General features: G+C 39.1%; 1 protein-coding gene across 2 annotated transcripts in view; it reads left to right on the top strand.

Moving 5' to 3' along the window:
• Positions 1 to 1,737: 1,737 nt before the first annotated feature.
• RASSF6 (Ras association domain family member 6) overlaps positions 1,738 to 21,837 on the top strand; it is a gene marked incomplete at both ends in the record, with an annotated part of 37,791 nt that continues 17,691 nt past the window's right edge. For both annotated transcript variants that reach the window (XM_084233558.1, XM_084233559.1), the window contains one exon: positions 1,738 to 1,796. In XM_084233558.1, coding sequence (XP_084089684.1) covers positions 1,738 to 1,796 — 59 coding nt within the window. The remainder of the gene's footprint in view (positions 1,797 to 21,837) is intronic.

Here is a 21,837-nt window from a genome sequence, read left to right on the forward strand (position 1 = left end):
CTCAATAATTGCAAAATACATCTTTCTGGGTAGTAGAAGTTTTTGGAAATTTAATATATTCTTAAAAATAACATTGAGCTGCTAAGTAAATGGAAATTTAAAATTGACTGAATTTTTTTATAAGTCTCCAGAAATTTTATTTAAAAATATAACAACAAGACATCAAATTTTTTTCATAGACTTCTGGAAATGTTATTATAGCGTATAAAGCCAGTAAGACTTCAGAAACAACATTCCAGCCAGGCAGAATTCCTCTTGTGTCTTTGCTTTTTTTCCTTTGTATGCTTCTCAATAAAAAGTAAGCTCTGAACCAGGAAACAGCAACTTCAAACACCCAAGCACATCTGTGCATTTATGGAGAGATGGAAAAGGAAGATAAATAGGAAAACCTGGTCATATCAGCACTGCAGATAAATTGAAAAATGAAAAAAGTCCTTCGAATGTATTCCAAATCACATACTAAAACTTCAGAAATAGGGTTCCTTTTAACAGGAGATATGGTGAATCTGGACATACTAGATATAGTCATTACTAGGAATATAGCTAGCACAGCCATCAGCTGTAAAGTGATGATCAGCACGAACTTGAATCAGAATTTCACTTATACATTTGCAAGTCATTAGCATTTATCTTGAACCAACATTGTGGTATGTGTTATGCTTTCTTAGAAATACTGCTCTATCCCGGTCTGCCTAGCCCCTCTATCTCTCTATCTCACATTTGTCAGTCTCTCAAACTGATGACAAGGAGTGGACCATATGTCAAGTTATATATTTCTGGCTCATCTAATATTTCTTCAAATGCTCTCTATATCACCTGTTTTTAAAGATTGCAAATATTAAATTTTGTGTTTCTCTTTATTTACTACGATTTTCCATAAATTATATGAAGAATCTAAATGTTCAATTTAAAATGGGAAATTGATATCAAGAGAGATGAAATGGATTTTTTCTCATAAGCACATAATAGGTAATCAGAACAGAGGAAAATATCTTAAAAATTTTTAAATTTATATGGAATTGGGCAGGGGGCAGAAAAAACACATTATTACTTATTCCCAAAATACATTGTTAAGTGATAATTGAAATTCTGAGAAAAGGTTTAGAGAATGCCATTTTAGAAACTGACTCAAAATGAGTTAGAATTCAAACTCTCAACTGTAACCTTACTTTCTTACAGTTGAAGGTTTTGGAGAACTTGTCATCCTCAATATAAATTCCTTCAGGCATGGGGAGAAAATACTTGAAAAGACTCTTAGAATAAATCAATTCAGAGAGGGTCAAAATAATTTGTCTTACCTTTTTCAAACTGCAGTAACAATTTGGTAAAGATGACAAAGTAAAGGTTTTGTTGACATTTAGACCTTGTTTCAAATTATGTGTTCCTTTAGTTACTAAGGTGTTTTAAATAGAGACAACACCATAGCTGCCTGCTGGCATGCTCTGAGGATTAAATGAGACACCCTCTACAAACCAGCCCACCACCAGAGTGGAAGATCCATAGCAGGCACATGTTAAAAAATTCTTCTATTTCCTTCCATTCCTGACCCAACTCCCATGCCCATCTGTAAAACACTTTGAAACATTCCCCAAATACTTTTATACACTAGGCACACAACACAAAATTCAGTTTAAGTCAGAAACTAGTGTATGGCTATATCACAGGAACATACAATTAATATTATTCTAAATTTTTAGGGTATCCTCAGATGATCTCAAAAAGGAGAAAAAGATAACTATGATGGCTCACCAGTACTCTTCTTGGATCTTCATCAATGAGAGGACGTTCATTACCAGGTATACCCGTATTATATGTTATTCCACTCACCACTCATTTGTGGCTTATACTCCAACATTATGTCATTCTAAGTAAGATATATGACCCGCAAGACCAAAAATAGAAATCTTCAGCTGAAACTTTGAATAAGAAATTGAGTAAATATGTTCCTACAGGTTGCTAACCATATTCTCTCATGAAACACTCATGCTTCATAAACAGTGATCTAATATCACTAAAAGCTACATTTCTATTTTAATAGATGCAGCATGAACTGGTGGATTGAAGGCTTCTCATCAAAGTTATAGTCCAAGAAATAGCCCAAAAATAGGTGTTTCTGGCCCAGTCATCTGCCCTTGTCCTACAGGACACACTTCACTTTCTCTATTTCCCTCTTGAAAATAGGTCATACTATATATGGCCAGCACCCTAAGCTGTTTTCTTTTTTTTCCAAGATTTATTTATTTATGCATATAAGAACTGGGGTACAGGCCAGAGGTAGGGGTGAGAGGATACACCAGAGACAGAGTGGAAACAGAACAGGCAGATTGACTGAAATACACTGCTGAGGAAAGCAGCAGGTGAGTCAGGAGAGGTCTGCTGCACCATGTGGGTAGCTCCGGGACTGGGGATCAAACTTGTGTTGCAGTGGTTACGGACAGCTTCATAGGTTGCCTCTTAACTCTGTGCGCCACCAGGGAGGCCCCTAAGCTGTTTTCTTATATGCAGCAAATATTGTGTATGTTTGTGAATAATAGAACAGAGATTTGAAAACTATGAGAGTAAAGATTTTGAGAGCTGAGCCTTGCTGAGCCAAAGCAGAAACTGAGAAGCTTTAAAAAAAAAAAAAAAAAAAAAAGTATGCACCACTGAACCATTACCACGTCTTTTACTCAGGGAAGAGAAACAAACCAAAGAAGTGACAGAGGAAACTAGGTGTAAGTTATAAAGGACTGGGCAACAGAAAAGCAGCGGGAATAAATATGGTCAAAAATGGGGTTAAAGTCACAACTGGAAGGTTAGCATGAAATATAAGAGGCCCGAAAAAGACATAGAAGTGAAAGAGGATTCACTTATTCATTTCTTAGTAACTTCTCACCATGGCTAGTACTCATGTAGGTATTAAGCATTTAGCAGTAAACCAAACAAAACCTTTACCTTCATGTAAAACTCTTACCTTCATGGAACCACTTCATAAAAGGAGGATACAGTCAATATGTAAGATAAATGAGTAATCAGTGTACTATTAGAACCTGAAAGGTATGAAGAATAAATAAAGAGGGAGAGAATGGATTGAGTGGGGGGTGTAGAAAGTAGGAGAAGTTATAATGTCATATAAAACAGCCAAGGAAGGCCTCAGTGAGATTCAGCATAAGAGAAAAAATTTGAAGGAAGTGAGCTAGCAAGCTCTGCAGGTATCTGATTGGGAGCATTTCAGCAAAGGGGACAGCAAGTTCAGAGCCCCAGGCAGGTACCTGCCTGTAGAGGTTGTGGGGAGCCAGTGTTGGGAAGGAAAGTAGGAAGGACTGAAGGAGAAGTTGGGTCAGAGCCTTAAATGAGCCAGAACATGTAGGGTCTTATAGCCATTGTGGGACCTCATCGTTCCCATGTTGGAGATGAAAAACCATTGACAGATATTGAGTACATGAGTGACATGATCAGTCTGTCTGCTGTGTCAAGAACAGTCTGAAGAGAGCACAACAGTGAAAACATAATAGAAACAGCTCAAGAAGCTGATAACCCAGGTTAGAGATGATGGTGGTTTGAAACAGGTTGGTATTATAGAGAGGTAGAAAAAAGGAATGATCAGATTCTGGATATACTTTAACAGAAAAACAATCAGATTTCCTAAGGTTTAAATATGGGGTGTAAGAGAAAGAATACACAAGGATGATCCCAAGGGTTTTGGTATAGAAGAATAAAGTCAACATTTTCTGATACAAAGTTTACAGGAGGAGCAGGTTTGGGGAGTTCAGATCTCCCAGGGAATAAATGTAGATAAAAGAGACTCAAGGTCCAAGGTTAAAAGAATGAAATGGAGATGGAAAACAAGAAATCAAAACAGAAACACCTTGGGTGGAAAAAGGGCAGGATGAATATGTAGCCTGAACAGAGAGGAAGAAAAGTTTATAGTGGGTAATACAGTATATATATATATACACACACACACACACACACACAGATATATATATATATATATATATATATATGATACTACTTTGGGATGTCAAAATAACTGAAGTATTGATGGATATAATAGGAGATGAGGGAAGTTAAGGAGATATAAAATTGTAATGAAATATTGAGAAATTCATTTTAAATATATTAATTACATATGACAGATAATGAAGGTCAGAGAAGGTAATAATCACATAAAATAAAAGGTAAGCGGAACAGATGCTAGAGAGTGGTTAGAGGTAGCGGGACGTACATTGTTGAAAGGACCTGAATGAAACATGATCATTTGGGAAGAGAAGATGAAGATGAAAGAAAAGAGAATGTGAGTGTTCTGCAAGAGAAGCAGGAGGCAAATGGGTTCAGGATAGATAAATAATGGAGAGAATGCAGAGACTGGGAATGAAATAAGGACTCACAAAAGAGTGATAGATAGTGAAGAACAAGGTACAGCTAACAACTTAAGCAGACCCAGCAGGACCCCTGACTTCATTTGCCTCCTCTCAAAGAAAATTAAGAGAGGAGAGAGGTGTCTCTAAGGACACTGTGATCTGCACCAGTGTCCTTTTGCCTAAGTGCCTTCTGCGCAGTTGAAGTTAAGCCAACCAGGAAAAACAGCTTTTGCACTGAGAGGGAAGTTTAGAGAAGAAACAGTACACAGCATAAGAGAAGAGTGTACAAACCCATGTGGTATTTTCCTGTTACTCAACTCTGACTCAGTTCCGCTCGCAAATCATGATTCCCAACTGCCTCTGCCAGCACATTGCTAACCTACTCCTGGGACCCTCCTCTCAGCATAGTTACAACTGCTTTCCCTTCATCTACTTTAGCTGTAATATAGCAGCTCTTTACTACTAGATTCCTGAAGAAATCAGGACCTTATCTCAGACTTTTATTTTTTTAAAGGTTTATTTTTATTTATTTATGCATACAAGAACTGGGGTACAGGCCAGAGGTGTGGGGGTGAGAGGATTCACCAGACACAGTGGGAAACAAAACAGGTGGATCTACTGGAATACACTGCTGAGGGGAGCAGGGGATGAGATAGGAGAGGTCTGATGAGCCATGTGGGTTAGCTCCCTGGCATGGGATCGAACTCATGCTGCAGTGGCTGGCAATATCTTGATAGCACTGAGACTTTAACCCCTGTGCCACCAGGGAGGCCCCTTATCTCAGACTTTTAGACCTCACTTTTATGATCAGATTAAAATCTACTCTCCACAGGTAACCAGGTAACCCAGATAGCAAAACCATAGTCCCTATCTATACTCACTGACATCTCCATGAGTCAGAATCTTCTCTTTTTTTTTTTATTTACAAATATATATATTTTATGTTCATTTTTTAAATTTTATATATGTTTTACATCATTTTTCATTTTTGGACAATGTGTGCATTTTTTTTTTATAAATTTTATTGTTATATTCCCCATACAATTGCAGCCCCCCATTCTGACCCCAATCCCTCCCCTCCCGCCCCCGCCCCCCTAAAAGTGTCTCTGGTTCATAGTTTTTTGTTGATTTTGATTTTCACTTTCTTATAGTTATTCATTTTCCTTGTCCCTTATTTAAGTTTTCTAGATTCCTGCTATGAGTGAGACCAGAGTCAGAATCTTCTCTGACAAAAACTCAAGCAAATGTCACCAAAGAGCCCTACCTACTCTTGTCTTCTCTTAGGGGTGTTCCTGTACTGCAGATCCCCACCATTTATCTGCTTGTTTCTTTTTCAATCTCTAGGTTCTTTCTGTCCTTCAATTCTTTCTCTAGAAGGCTTTTCTTCATCTTCATAAAGTGATTCATTCTGTTTCAAATTAATTTATGTCGATCTCATGTAACCATGAATATTCAATGGGAAATTTTCATCGTGGATCTCCACATTCCCTTCTTTTGTTCGTCAGTGTAATCACAATATGAGCATCAGGAATTTTTACTGAAAATAGGCACTTACTCCACACACTGGTCATTACCAAATCATTTTTTGTTGCCTTTGTATTATTTAAAAGTTTCCTAGTTTTGATTCCTCACTTTTCTCATGGAATCCTTCCTCAACTGCAGTATGATTTTAATTAGCCCATATTAATTACTTGTTTATTTTTGCCTTAAAAATATTTATTGCCTCACTATGAAATATAGTTGTTTAATAAATTATTATATTTTATATATTCAGATAATTATAAGTTGAGAAAATGTCATCCTCAGGTATCTATAAAAATATGAGATTGAAGAATAAAAGTTATCTATTATCTCACCACTCAGAAAAAAGTTTAATTTCCAACTTCTATGAATTCTATTTACATAGTTGAGATCATACTGTATCTTATTTTACACACCTGGCATTACATTGCAACTATTTTCCCATACCATTCAAGCGTCTTTCTTAAAGTTTATTTTAATGACATTGTAGTATTTAAGGATATAGAAATATTGTGATCATTTCCCTCATTTTGATCTTTGAGATGGCCCCATTTTTTTAATATATAAAATTAGTGTACAGAAGTGAAATTACTATGTCAAAGCAAAAAAATAAATTTAATGTTATTGCTCTAAAATATTAGAAATTAGTCTCCTAAAAATTTTTGGTGACTTTCCCTTCCCACCAACAACTTAAGTCCTCCTGGCCTGTCTTAATTATTTCATACACAGATGCTTGATTTGCCAAAGTAGAATGTAAATATTGTGATGGTAAGGCCTAGTGTCTTTTTCTGACTGTATCCCACGAAGGGGTACCTGGATGACTTTGGTACCTGAAATAATTTTAGGTAAAACATAAATGTTCATTTTTTATTTGGACACATATGAAAAGATTAGAAAAGCAGAACTAGCCAAAAAATATTTGCTTTCACATACGAAAAACTTAAAAGGGAAGTTAATTAGAAAAATATAAAATGACCACAGATGATACTTGGAGCATCATGGATTCATATCATAGTGTAGGCCAATTATAAAACAGGAATACATAAAGGTTCCCAAATTTTGTTACTTTCCTTTCTCTTCTTGTACAAAACAGTACAGGGAGTTATTTTATAAGAAAGGGATTAATACATTCTGACTGAAGGTTATGGCACTACATTTGTTCAAGCAAATGTACTGCCATATCTTAGGGGAATATATTTCCAAAGAAGAGTCTACAATTCTGGTGATCCTTATTTCATGTCATATTTTGAATGACCAAATTGAGGACTTGCAGTTTATCTTCTATAGCCAGGTCCCTTTTCAAACCTTAGATTCTAAGTTTGTTTGTTTGTTTTTTTTAAGATTTATTTATTTATTCATATAAGCACTGGGTACAGGAGAAGTGCGGGAGGGTGAGAGGATTCACCAGAGCCAGAGCAGGGAGCAGAACAGGCAGAAGGACCGAAGTACACTGCTGAGGGGAGCAGCGGGCGCGGCAGGAGAGGTCTGTGTGCCATGTGGGACCCTCGCCGGTGGCCGGGGATCTAACCGGCACTGCAGACATTGTGGCAGCTTCACAGCCCAGCACTCAACCACTGTGCCACCAGGGGAAGCCCAGATTCCAAGTATTAATTGGAACTCCCTGGTGGTAAAATAAAATATTATAGCATTTCACAAACACCAGACTTAAAGATAGCATTTCTACAAATGGGTTCCCACCAGGACTCCAATCAGATGCTTATTAACAAGGCAGGTCCTGGGCTTTACATGATTCTACTGCATGTAAAGACTAAGCACCATTGCTGAGAAAAGGAAAGTATTTAATTTTGAAAACTGACCTCCTGACATAAGCAAATTTTGTAGATTCCTGGGGAGATCTTTATGAGTCTCCAGATATTATAACTAGCCACCTGTGATAACCAAAATGTCACAAGTCTGACAAACATTTCTGTTCATTTATTCACTTAACAAGAAGTTATTCCTCTCTTACTCTGTAGGAGGCATTGTTCTAGAAATTAACAACTTTTTTTTTTTTAAAGATTTATTTATGCATACAAGAGCCGGGGTACAGGCCAGAGATACGGGGGGTGAGAGGATTCACCACAGACAGAGTGGGGAACAGAACAGGCAGACTGAGTAAAATAAACTGCTGAGGGGAGCAGCGGGCAAGACAGGGGAGGTCTGCTGCACCACATGGGTCTCTCCCGGCCAGCCGGGGATAAAACTCGTGCTGCAGAGGCTGTGGATTGCTTCATAGTGCTGTGCTTAACCCCTTGTGCCACCAGGGAGGCCCTAGAAATTAACAACTTTTTAAGGGATTTTAATTTTACTGCATACAGAAATGTGTATGTAATGGAATTTAATAGGAAAATAGTACTGCTTATTGGGAAACTTGGTTTCAGCAAATTTCATGAGAACTTCATATATCAACAAAATTAAGAGGTCTTGATTTTAAAGGCACAGTAGACAGTGTAACCTTTGTGTCTTACTACTGGATGAGAATTCTCTGAGTTTAGAAACTTCTCTGGGTGCAAAGTTGCCATATGTTAGCTTCATGCTCAAATGACTGAGGTTCTAGTTGCTGTCATGGCCGAGGATATCACTGCTTTGCTGCTTGACGTGGTAAATATTGTGAGTGTGCTAAGTTTAAAAATACAAAATTTAGGGCCTCCCTGGTGGCGCATCGGTTGAGCGCTGGGTTGCGAAGCTGCCCGCAGCCTCCGCAGCACCGGTTCGATCCCCGGCCGCTGGTGAGGGTCCCACATGGCGCGCAGACCTCTCCTGCCTCCCGCTGCTCCCCTCAGCAGTGTACTTCGGTCCTTCTGCCTGCTCTGCTCCCCGCTCTGGCTCTGGTGAATTCTCTCACCCTCCCATGCTTCTGACTGTACCCAGTGCTTGTATAAATAAATAATAAATTTCAAAAAAAAAAAAAAAGTGGTAAACTGTTCAAAAAAAATAAATAAAAATACAAAAGTTTAAAAGATTCCATATGGCTGCTCTCCAAGTATTATTTCAGGTACTAGACTGAAATCAGGGCACTGTAGAGATGAGTAAATGCCAACCCCGTATTTGAAAAAAGTTCAAATCCAGTTGTAGAATGGAGATCAAATTTCACTCTCAGAACCTGTTAGACATTTTCCCCTACTTAGAAACTTAAAACCATCCTTTCAGGCTACTGTGCTCCTAACACAGGCCCAAAGGACTCATGCACATCCCTGTCCCTAGTAAATAAATAACTTTAATTAGCATGATGTAATAAGTTTTAGCAGAAAGTGAATTATTCCAGTTTCTTTTTCCAAGCACATTGATTGCTGAGACAAAGGAACCAGCCACCTGCACCCTTCAGCACAAAGTCATCACAAAGAGCCAGTGTGCCACAGGCTGCACCTACCTGACTGGCAGAGCCAGAGGGCAATATTTGCCCTGGTTCCACCGCCAGGGTCTCTCTTGATCAAAGGAACAGGAGCAAACCCCACGTGAGCCCAGTAGGTAGGTTTGTGAAGAGAGGGCACCACTCTCCTGAGGGTTTATGGACTAAGAAGTCTTTAATAAAAGGACACAGAAGCCCTCTGACATATTTTTATAAGGAGTCAGGATTTTAAAAGAAGACAGAATCAAAAAAGTCCAAGACATGTTTAGGACCACCACCTTAAGAAAGGAAAATTTTTCTATGTGAGGATTGTTTTTAAAATTTTATTTTAAGGGGCTCCCTGGTAGCGCAGGCGGTTGAGCCCACACTGTGAAGCTGTGCACAACCTCTGCAGCGTGGGTCGATCCCCACCAGCCAGGGAGAATCCCATATGGCACAGCAGACCTCTCTTGTCTCCCCCACTGCTCCCCTCAGCAGTGTATTTTGTCAGTCTGCCTGTTCTGTTTCCCACTCTGTCTCTGGTGAATCCTCTCACCCTCCCGTGCATCTGGCCTGAACCTAGGTTCTTGTATAAATAAATAAATCTTAAAAAAAATAAAATAAAATTTTGAAATTCCATTATTCATGTTTGAGGGCCTATGAAAAATTTTCATTATGAAAAATTGGATATCACATCTATTACTATATCACAAAAAGGTCAGTGTCACCCCCAGATATGTGAAAAGGTCATTTATTGCATTTTCTTTCTATCAGATATTTTTCAATGAGTATACATTGTCAAGAATTATTAAGTTTATCAATGACTGTTACTTCCCCCCAAAAATTATACCACACTTCAGCTCATTAAATAAATTAAAAAAAACAATGAGATCATTTGTCTGCTTAAGATCCACTGGACATGTCTATTAATAGAGAGTCTGATGAAGTCAAAATTCAATGATTCTAGAAATATATTACACTTACAGCGTGTAATGTATTTACTTGAATTTCTGGATATCTTAGCTGCTCTAGTGAAAGATTATATCTACCTAAAAGTAGCTGAGGATTCAATTTTCTATATTTTATTCCCTAAACAAATAATTACTGAGAGCATATTATGAATCCAGAAACTGTACTGGAAGTTTGTGCATGAAATTTTGAGCAAAAAGATACTGGGCTTACCTGGTGGCGCAGGCGGTTGAGCGCAGCACCGTGAAGCTGTCCGCAGCCACTGCAGTGCGGGTTCCATCCTGGCCAGCTGGGAAGATACCCACATGGTGTGGCAGACCTCTCCTGTCTCGCCCACTGCTCCCCTCAGCAGTGTATTTCGGTCAGTCTGCCTGTTCTGTTCCCTGCTCTGTCTTGGGTGAATCCTCTCACCCTCCCACACATCTGGCCTGTACCCTGGTTCTTGTATAAAAATAAATAAATCTTTAATAAAAAATTATGGAAAAAAAAGAGAGACCTATGCTTGTTGCCATCTGAAAATACAGATCTCTAACTTGAACTTTCATCAGAATAAGCTGGAGAGCTTATTAAAAGAAAGATGCTAGGCCTCATTCCGAGTTCTGATTCAGTAAGTCTGGGATAGATGAGCATTTGCCTATGTAACAAGTTCTCTTCAGGTGCAGATGCTAGTGGTCTGGTTTCAACAAAGGTTGAGAAATACAGATATAAAGGCCTGGAAAACTGAGGCAAGTGTTCTGAAGGAAAGAAAGCCTGTTATTAGAGAATAAGGACCCTGTTAACACAGGGTTCCAGAGATCTGAATGATGAGGGAACCAGCAAGGTTAAAGGGATTGGGCAGCAAAGTATGACTGACACAAGTGTCTATCCAAAATCCTAATGGTCAGAGAAGCACAGAATTCCAGCAACAAAATGATTCCCAGTGTGACTGATGTACAGGACACAGGGAACACCAACTCTGGAGAGGAGGCTAAAGAAGGCAAGAGAAAGACTGAGCAGAACTATACCTGCTCTGATAAGAATTTGGGGTGTTTATTGCAAGAGCAATGGGAAGACATTGGGGGATGTTCAGTAAGGTAGGCTATATGATTAGATAGGTTGGATAGACTCTGGATAAAGTATGGGGAATAGATGGAGGATGCCCAGAATAGAAACAAGGAGACCACTTCTTTTTAATTTCTCTAATGTGAGAGAATCAGTGGTCAGAGTCATAGCAGCATAATGGAAGAACACGGGAGGAGCCTTGCATAAGAACGGCTCCTGTCTCACGCATGCTCATTTATTACTCTGCCTGCCTGTTGTTCCAGACCCTCTAGTAATAATAGCAGTGTTCTAGAATGCTGAAAGGTATATCACTAAAGTAGGTGGAAGACTTCATTAAAGGAATAGGTAGATCATATCCCATTCCGAAGAGAACAAGGGGCATTAGACTGTGAAGTCAAGGTAGTCAACCTCAACAAGCACAAAAGCCTCTCAAGTTGCTCATACACAGAGGGTGTTATTTTACAGCCAGCCTGCATCTGCTACAGTAATGACGGGTGTTATGTGGCACACCTGTGTTTAGTTTTCAGCAAACCTGTAAGACTTCTATTAGAAAAACCTGAAAGGAAATTTAAATCATGGAAGAATGAGAAACAAGAACACAATATGAGCTAAATAGCAACCTAATTGCTTCATTCCCTTACCTTTATACAAGACCCATAGCAATCAACTTTACCTCCAACAGCCAACCACTTCTCACCATCCAGTGCAAGCTTTCATTCTCTCTTGCCTGAATAACTGCAAGAGCCTCTAAGTGAGCTGCATCCAACCCCTCCCTATAGTGCCTTCTTTCCAGCAGTCAAAATGTCCCTTTTATTATAGTCACAACAGCCTGCTTGAGCCTGCAACTGTTCCTATTGCCAGCTCTATACCATAAGAAGTCTCTAAGGCCTGAGATGATCTGGCCAGAAGGACACCTGGAACTTCATCTCGAACCATGCTTCCCTTCTTTCTCTCCTTCAAATATGACAAACTTATTCCTGTAGACAGGACATGATATTAGCATCTCTCACCTAGAACACTCACTTTGACTCTTCACATGGTTGGCTCCTTCCCACGTTTGCGGTTTCAGTTTAATGTTTTTGGTATCTTGCTCACACACTCTAAAATATCTTCTTCAATGCACTTCATCACGTGATCCTGTGTTATTGTTATTTTTTTCCTCTTAATTAATTTTAGATATTTACATGTTTTACTTTTTTATTATTATCAAGGGAATGTTGATTTATAACACTGTATATGTTGAGAAATGTAGAACCCCTACCTCTTCAGATATATGTTACCATACCACACCCACCACCAAGGCATCCACAATCCTCCACCATAGGCCATTGTGCACCCTTCCCCACACTTACACTACACCCTCCTGTTCCCCAGCAGCAGCATCAGTTCCATAAGACTTCTAGCACTTGTCCTTAGTTTGGCCGGTCTAACCCTTAGTTTTGTTTCTCTGTATTCCACATATGAGTAAAAACATATTTCTCCTGAATTATTTCACTTTACTTACATGTGAACAAGACAAAACTTAGGGGTATACAGATAGGTGTTTCTAAAACTGGAGCTAGCACCAGGCTCACATGAAGGGCTTGTGGAGACACAGGTTTCAAAGTTTTTTATTGAGTAAACTGGGATGAGTTCTGAGAATTTACATTTCCAACATATCTTCACATGATTCTGATGCTGTTATCCAGACATAACACTTCGCAGTTGATTCTTATAGCTCTTGGGAACTTAGAATCAAAGTGACATTATTCTTTTAGGGAAAGAAAAATATTTCCACTGGCAAATTGCAGATGGAAGTAAGTGGTCATCCCAAATAAAACTAAAATAATTACATATGACCAGAACAGTGTAATTGCCACAGAAAGGAGAGCTTCCAGTTTCCCTGCCACACCTAAGGAATGGTGAGGTGGCAAGGGGAGGCTAGGAAGGACCAGGGAGAGGATATTTGGAGAGAAGACTGGGAGAAGGCACGTGGAGCAGAGAGACATGAGGACGCTGTGCTTGCTTCTCAGCCTTGGGCTTTGTGGACAAGGAGGGAGACAGCTGGCGCCAAGACATGCAGAGACACTTGAAAGAGACTGAGAGACCCTTGAGGAAGCTGACAAAGGCAACTGTTACCTTGATTTGTACTTTGATTTCCTTCCAGACTTGCCTGGTTCCTTCTGCCCTTTCTCGTGGTTCCCTGCTGGAAGGTACCTTAGACTTGTGGCAAACATTCAGGTCTTAGCAGCCCTCTTTGGCCCAACCCTGTTTGGCTGGACATTTGGGGCTATGAGGGGATGGGTACCTTTGGGTATTTCATTGAAAAAGTAAATTTAAAAAAAAGACAGTTCCCAACTGGAATATTAAGTTGTAAATTTAAAAAAAAAAAAATTCATAAAAATCTTTAGAAGCCAAACCATAGAGGGAAAGAAATAGATGTCTCCCTTCCTTTGAGGTTATTGGAAAACATGTTACTATGTTAAAATGTCAAATACTAATACCTTAAAAAGGAATTTAAAACCAGATATCATACAGAGCACATTTGAACTATCTTCAGAAACACTAACATTTCTGGGCTCAAGGGGTTAAGACAAAGCGCTATGCAGCTATCTGCAGTTCTATCCCAGGCCAGGGAGCTACAAACATGGTGTAGCAAACCTCTCCTGTCTCACCCACTGCTCCCCTCAGCAGTGTATTTCAGTCAGTCTGCCTGTTCTGTTCCCCACTCTGTCTCTGGTGAATCCTCTCACACATACACACCCCCACCCCGCCACACACACACACACACACCTCTGGCCTATTCCCCAGCTCTTGTATGGATAAATAAATCAATCCTTAAAAAAAAAAAAAAACTAACATTCTAAAAAGTAATACAACTTCTTTTATTATTTTCTACTACTGCTTCTTTTCTACTACCACTCTCATGTCTTAACAGCTAATGATGTAGTTATGAGTCAATAAACTTCCTCTCTTAAAGAATGCAGTTTTCCTTATTAAGAAAATGTTTTAGGTATTTTTCCTTGTTTTGTATCTACTAACTAGCCCTCACTTAATTTTTTTTAATACTGTGAAATTATTCTTTAATTTTAAATCCTTTTGTTTCTATCTGAGACCTAGTGTTACTGACCTAACTGGGTCATATCGCTTGCACTCAGAAGGCCAAACTGCACCATGAGACTGTTTTCACAAAGGAAGCATTTTCTCAGCAATCAGTGCCACATCAGGAGGACATAGAGCCAGTACTCAAGAACAGATTGCCTCTTAGAATGGCTAGCAAAGGAAGATTATATAGGAAAAAACAGAGTGTGGAATATGCAGGAGAGAACGTCTTCATTCTCAGATTGGGGGGGGGGGGTGCTAGGTAATCTAGGGATAGTCAGTCACAAGTTATTGATATTTCTGGAATAGCTATTCTTTTAAGATGACCCCCAGGTATTCATCAGGCACTGATGTTTAAGCGTCCTCATTCTGGAATAAAATAGAAATATTTCTTTAGCCTTTACACAGTCCATCTTCATGGCCCTGGGAAATGCAGTAGTGTGGCCTCTAAGGCCATGTTATTGCTCTTGGTTTAGTTCCGACCATATTAGTAGTTGAGGACCTGAAAAAAGCTGGCACCTGTATCCATGAATGGTCCCAGGGTCATTTTTAATCGGGATAATCCCGAAAAGATGAATGTCTTAGAAAATATGAAAGTCACAAAATGGCCAAAAGCAATCAGGGCAAATATGTGGTGGGGTTAGACAAGTCTGGTTATGTTACCTTATTGATTAGATTAGATCAGTTGTCAGCACCAGAGAGGAAGTTAGGGTCTAAAGATAGAACTGCTTAGAAGAATAAAGGAAACATCACAAGAACCGCCATCCCAATGGCCAGCAGTCATAATTGGTACTCTAGCAAAGAAAACCTGCCTTCTCAACAAGGGCATTGCATTTAAAAGAAGTCAGGAGAGTTATAAATATAAAAACACAATGTTCCTGGGCCTCCCTAGTGGCACAGGGTGTTAACGTCTCAGCAATATCAACCTATCGATCGCCACTGCAACATGAGTTCAATCACCTGCCAGGGAACTAACCCACACTGTGCAGCAGACCTCTCCTGTCTCTCCCACTGCTCCCTCAGCAGTGTATTTCAGTAGATCTGCCTTTTCTGCTCCCCACTCTGTCTCTGGTGAATCCTCTCACACCCTGCACCTCTGGCCTGTACCCCAGTTCTTCTACGTAAAAATAAAAATGAAATCTTAAAAAAATTCAGCATTCCCTACCAATTTAAGGTCTGCATTTTTTCTTCAATAAAGGTAGCCCTCCTCTTCCAACTTCTCAGCTTTCAAAAGGCAGAAACAAATCCCTTCATTTGCATTGGAAATGTGAATCACCTACTTTGCTAGCTGTGAAAGAGCTCTATGCAAAGGTTGAAAGGCATTCTTCTTTCCTTATCATTCAAGTCAGAGATGAGGCCAAAGGCAAAAAAGATCTGAAATTGAAGCTGCAGAAGTTTCACAGTTTTAACTCTAGAATTTAGGTGAACAGTAACAGGATAAAGTAATTAGGATAATTTTGCTATTGGGGCCTCTCTGGTGGCACAAGGGGATAAGTCTTATACTATGAAGATGTCTGCAGCCACTTCAGCATGAGTTTGATCCCCGGCCAGGGAGGTGACACACATAGTGCAACAGACCTTTCCTGTCTTGCCTGCTGCTCCCCTCAACAGTATATTTCTGTCAATCTGCCTGTTCTGCTCCCCATTCTATTTCTGGTGAATCCTCTCACCCCTGTACCTCTGGCCTGTACCCCAGTTCCTGTGTGCATAAATAAACAAATCTTATTGAAAAAAAACGATAATTTTGCTATTGCTTGGTGTATTGTGGAATTGTTATAGGACAGGGAGAGGGGCAGCCCAAACCCCGCAAACCTGCCTATTCTACATGGGTTCTGCCATCCGCCGCATCAACAGAAAACATAGGAGACTTTAAGAGGAAGGAACTTTAATAAAACTAGGAAACAATACAGGAAAGGCAAATAATCTAGTTTCTAAATCAAGCACCCAAAGTTACCCGTCCCCTCGTGGGTAAAAGTCCATCCATATGGGATTGGTCCAGAGCAAGGCCCCAAAGCCTGCCACAAGTCTAAAGCATCTTCCAGTGGGGACCCACAGCAAAGGGTCAGAAACAAGCAGACAAGACCGGAAGGAAAAGAGCAAAATCAACATCAAGATAAAAGCTGCCATTGTCACCTCCCCATGGGTCTCACCCACATCTGTGTCACCCAGTCCACAACCAAAAGACAAGCGCAGTTTTTTTACGTGTCTCTAGGCTCCATGCACCTCCTCCAGGGCTCCTTCTGGCTCCATCCTGCTTCCTTCCTCCCTCTCTTCTGCTTCTCCTCTTCCTGCTCAGCTCCACCTTCCCTTGGGTGGGGTAGGGAACCTCCCCCGGCAGGTTTGCGGGGCTTGGGCTGCCCCTCTCCCTGTCCTATAACAGATTGATGCTTTGTCTTGGCAAAAGGATTAATGGAAGACTACTTCTTTTTTCTGTTGCTCTCCTATTTCTTGGTTCCATCTTTCCAAAAAACATGGGAGCTTGTAATGTGTTTTTTTTTAACGAAGTAAAATTGTGAAAAATATTATGAACATATAAAATACTTATTATGTAGAGTTTGGAAAGCATACAGAATTACCACACATAAAATGAAAATCACAATCTAAACTCCCAACAAATGGTCAATTTGTTTCCTTAACATGTTTAATTCATAGTTAATTAAAGAAAATATATTAAGTTTTGAACTCAACATGACAATGTTAACTAATCTCATTGCTAAAACCTAACATTATGAACAAAATCAGCAAGGGGGAATTAAATGTGTAAGAAAACAAGTTAATGTTTTTATAGTGCCTGATTTTCATCTCCTTGAAGAGACTTTTTCAACCATTTTAGATTCCTGCTCTTAAGTGTAGTAGCAAGCACAGCAGAATATTGCTCCTAATAATGCAGTTCCATGCTGCCTGATCAAGAGCTTGAACATTTTCCAGCAAGTCTCCAAGAGGCAAAAGCAACACAAACTCAGGAGGCACTGCCAGGGCCAACTGTGCCTTTCGGGGGCTGCATTGGGTTGTATTTTCCCCTGAAGTTTATTTTTGCCATGTGGCAATCTCTGAAGTTTGTGTTGGCCTCCAGCATATGTCAATATATCTTGTTTGTCTTTTGTGGATCCAAATTGTAGCAATCAGTAAAGAGTGGAAAAGTGTTGGTTTTTTTTTTTTTTTTTTTTGGTTTCCAGGGATGGAATCAGATATCTACTTAATTGTGTTGTAAATCATTAAGACATTAGAGAGAACTCTTATTTGCAGCTAATATTTGACACCCATCTATGTGGGTGGGTGCAGAGCATAACTCCCACCCACCATTCTCTCTTCTATCCAGTCATATTGCAGTTTTATAAAATCAAATAAAAGTTGTTTCTTCTAACTGGCTAAATAGAGTGATAAGATTGAGGAATTCATTTCTTGCAAGTACATAATTATGGCAAACATCAGAATATGGGTAATTTCCATCTGTTGAGCAGCTGCAATTCTGGTGACAAAGTACACAGTACACCTAAGCACTTCCCAGTTGACTCAGAAGCTGCTATTACTCATTAAAATCAAACTGGAAGCCTTAAAGAAACAGGAGCCCAGAGTTCTCCCCTACACGCATATGATCCACCTGGGCACCCCCATGCTGAGTCTCTCCCTGGCTAGCACTCTTAAAGGATCTGTAAAGAATAATTCTGGGTGTCCACTGGATCCTCTCCCTGCACTGCCAGTGCATGGTACAGCTCCTGTCCTGGGGAAGCTTATGATTCTATGAATTCCTTTAGCAAGATTTGGACGTTTGCCATGAATTATGTACTTGCAAGAAATGAATTCCTCAATCTTATCACTCTATTTAACTGGCTAGAAGAAACAATTTTTAAAAATACTTTTTAAAAACCCTTGTTATATATTGTGATGCAGTATTTCAGGCTCATAGTAAGTTAATTTCATCTGTATCATATATAAAGTATTCAGTGTATTTGAACCTTGTGTCTACTTAAGTATTCCTATTGCTTCCAGACATCACAAATTTGTAAAAAGATTAGATATGGAATCCATGTCTTATCATCCATTTAATAGCTTTCTTGGGGCAATATGCTTAGCAATAAAGATTAGGCAGGTTGAGGAAGTCTTTAGGGGCTCAGCAGAAAAGATTAACAGATTCTTTTTTGTTGGGGGTGGGGTAGGGAAGTCCATGTATAACATTTAAGTGGGCCCTGAAAAATCTCTTATACTAACTATTGACAAGTCACAGTGCACATTTTTCAGTGCCCCCTTTCTTGAGTAGGGGACTGCCCAGATAGTACTTTAATAATTAACTTTGGTTTTCCTAAACCCTGTACTTTATGTCCCTTCTAGACTTCAGATCCTTTGATACATGTGAGGCATTTGATGTCCTTTCTATGCAGCAAAGCTTTGTTCCCTCACCTCACCCCCAAGACTGTTACAGTGGCCCCATCCATCTTGCTACCTCCATCTTATCTTCTTGCCCTGGAATCTGTCTTCCATAAATTCCCTAGTGGCCTTTAGATCATCATGTCTTTCTCTTGTCTAGAATCTTCAGTGACTGCCCATTGCCAGCAGGGTGAATTCTCTCTGCTTCAAATGGTTTATAAAGCTCTTGCCAGCTTCTTAATTTATTATTCCCTACTCTCTATCTTATATTGTGTGATCTTAGAATTCCAACTCTGAGATTTCTTCACAAAAGCTGTAGACATAGAAAAATGACATGTCCTTGTTATATTTTCTTTGCCTGATAAACTCTTCAGACTCTTGTTTAATTTTTACCATCCAAGGTTTGCTATAGGCAACATTTCTTCCTTGCAGTTGTCACCCACTCTCAGAGAATGACTGATGCTTCCTGATTGTACTCACACAGTAACTTTGTGAATGTGCAAATGAATGACCCTCATACAGGTCTTCTGTTCAAGGACATGATTGAATGTATAAGCCAATCATCTTCAAAGGTTCCTCTGAGGTGTGAACTTGTTCCCCTAAATCATATACAGTGTTATAAACCAATGTTAACTCAATAAAGAAAAATATATATATAATAAATTTCATTTGGCAGATGGTGTAGCTATAAGTTGTAATGGGGAAGTGCAAATTAAGAGCATCAGAAAGTGACTTTTATACAACTACATGAAATTGTCTTCTAATTTATTTTTAATAAATGTACTGGGGCCGTTCTTTAAACTGTTCCTCTGGTAAGTTACATGCTTTTAAAATATGGTGTTGTAGTATTTAGGATGCATTCATCCTTGCTATAATTGTTCACATACTAATACATTTTTTCTAATGCTTCACTCTTTCTATTGTGCCATTAACTTGTCTGATTTTATCCCAACACTTTATTTTCCTGAATTCCCCTCTTCTTTTATACTCTAAAGTCCTTCAAAGTATCATTCATAATCAAAGATCCTGCCTATAATAAAAATTATAGAAGACCACTGTGGTATTCAGTTATTCCATGTTAATATGGTTTGTGAGTTTGCAGACTTTCTCTACAAAGGGCTAGATAATAAATGTTTTAGGCTTTGTGGGCCATACAGTTTTTGTCACAATTGCTTAACTCTGCTTTTATAGAAGGAAAGCAGACAATAAGCTAACAAATTAGTGTGGCTGTATTCCAATAAAACTTTATTTATAAAACAGCTAACCCCTGGTCATTTGGAGACTTGTTTTCACAAAGGAAGATTTAGTTAGGTTCTGTTCAGATACAGGAACAAATTCTAAGTGCCTTGTACCAAGAGTATAATATTTCTAATTAAACATTGTAAATAATTATACACAGTAAATAATTTGAAGGATATTTGTATCACACCTTAGTGTGCACTTTTATCAGAAACAGTAGCTGTTGGGGGAAAAGATTATGTAAAACTTCATTTGCTTTAATAGCAACTCACAGCTCAGCATATTAGGAATTGCATCCCAGTGGAACCAGAAATTTCTGTCTGCTGCTCTGACATTCAATAACAAGAGCTATAAAAGTGTTCATGCACTTTACTGGTACTGTAATTTTTAGGGAATATTCCACAGCAATGATGTTTCATAACCCAGATGTGTCCCAAATGTGAATCTGAAACTGACCTCTATGTACAGAAGGCAAGGATGGACTAAAGAAAGGCAGGCTATTCAGACTGGTAGGTAGCAGTTTTAATGAACAAGGGGACTTACTTAGGAAGCATTGTCTTGGGTGACCCCACAATGAGTAGTTTTCCACAGCACACCCCACCAAATCTCAAAGTTTTATAGAGGCTTGTATTATGTTCAGTAGATATATGTAAACCAGATAGTCTCAACAACACACCACACGTACACACTCTCTCGAGGCTATATCTGAAGCAGTTTCTGGGTCCTGCTGTTCCATGGGAGGAGGATAAGGACTGTCTCGTTGTCACAAAGTCAAGACGACTGCATATTCCCCTGGGGAGGGGAATGAGAAACCTCAGATTTCCCAGTCCCAGCTTGTGAGTCATTTCTTTGGTAATGTATTTTTAATTGCTTTCCCCAAAATTTGACTCCAAGGGAACAAAATCAATGTACTAAATGATAGTTAGGACAGGATGATTCATTAATGCTATAATTCTAAAGTAACCCTCCTAGAAAATGGAACAATAGCATGTGGGAATTCTATAGAATTTTCTTAAATGTTAATTGTGAGGAGTGTATTGATCCTCTAAATGTGCAAATTACAATTACAAGTGAGAAAAATGGGAAAAAATCAAATATAATCTCAAACATTTAAAAATCAATATTACAAATTATGATTTAATATTCATTAAGATTTTGTTGAATTAGAGCCTATTGTAAGCAAGTCTGTGCTGTAATTAAACAGACCAAAATTCCGTCCTCATGGAGCCAATATTCTTATGAGAGGAAGGCACAATTTGAACATGAAAGGGATTTTAGTGCTTAATATGTTTGGAAATTTAATATCATGAATTTCCCCCTGTAAAACTGCTTATATAAAAAAGCTTCCCCCACCCCATTTTGTTTGGTTTGTTAAGAATAAGAATTTCTCTGCTTACTTCATTTTTCAGGTATTTAATTTCTCTGTATGTGCCAAGCAGTCTTCCAGGCACAGAGAATACAGTGTAAACAAAACATTCAAATATACCTGCAGCTACAGTCTAGTGGAGGGAGATAGAATATGGGATAAGTAAAAATATTTTACTTATCAAAAAATGGGGGGGGGGATGGTGACTATGGGGCAGAGGAGAAAAAAAGATACACAAGTTTGGAGAAGACAAATTTTAGATTGATCAAGAACTCCTTGAGAGCTTCCCTGGTTGCACAGGAGTTAAGTCTCAGCACTATGAAGCTATCTGCAGCCACTGCAGCATGAGTTCGATCCCAGCCAGGGAGCTAACTCACATGTTGTAGCAGACCTCTCCTGTCTTGCCTGCTGCTCCCCTCAGGAGTGTATTTCAGTAGATCTGCCTGTTCTGCTCCCCACTCTGTTTCTGGTGGGTCCTCTCACCACCACCCCTCCATGCCTCTAGCCTGTACCCCAGTTCTTGTATGCATAAAAACATAAATCTTTAAAAAAAAAAAAAGAGCTCCTTGAAAAGGTGGCTTTTG

This window comes from Talpa europaea (assembly GCF_964194135.1).
Source record: "Talpa europaea genome assembly, chromosome: 5".
Lineage (NCBI taxonomy): Eukaryota > Metazoa > Chordata > Mammalia > Eulipotyphla > Talpidae > Talpa > Talpa europaea.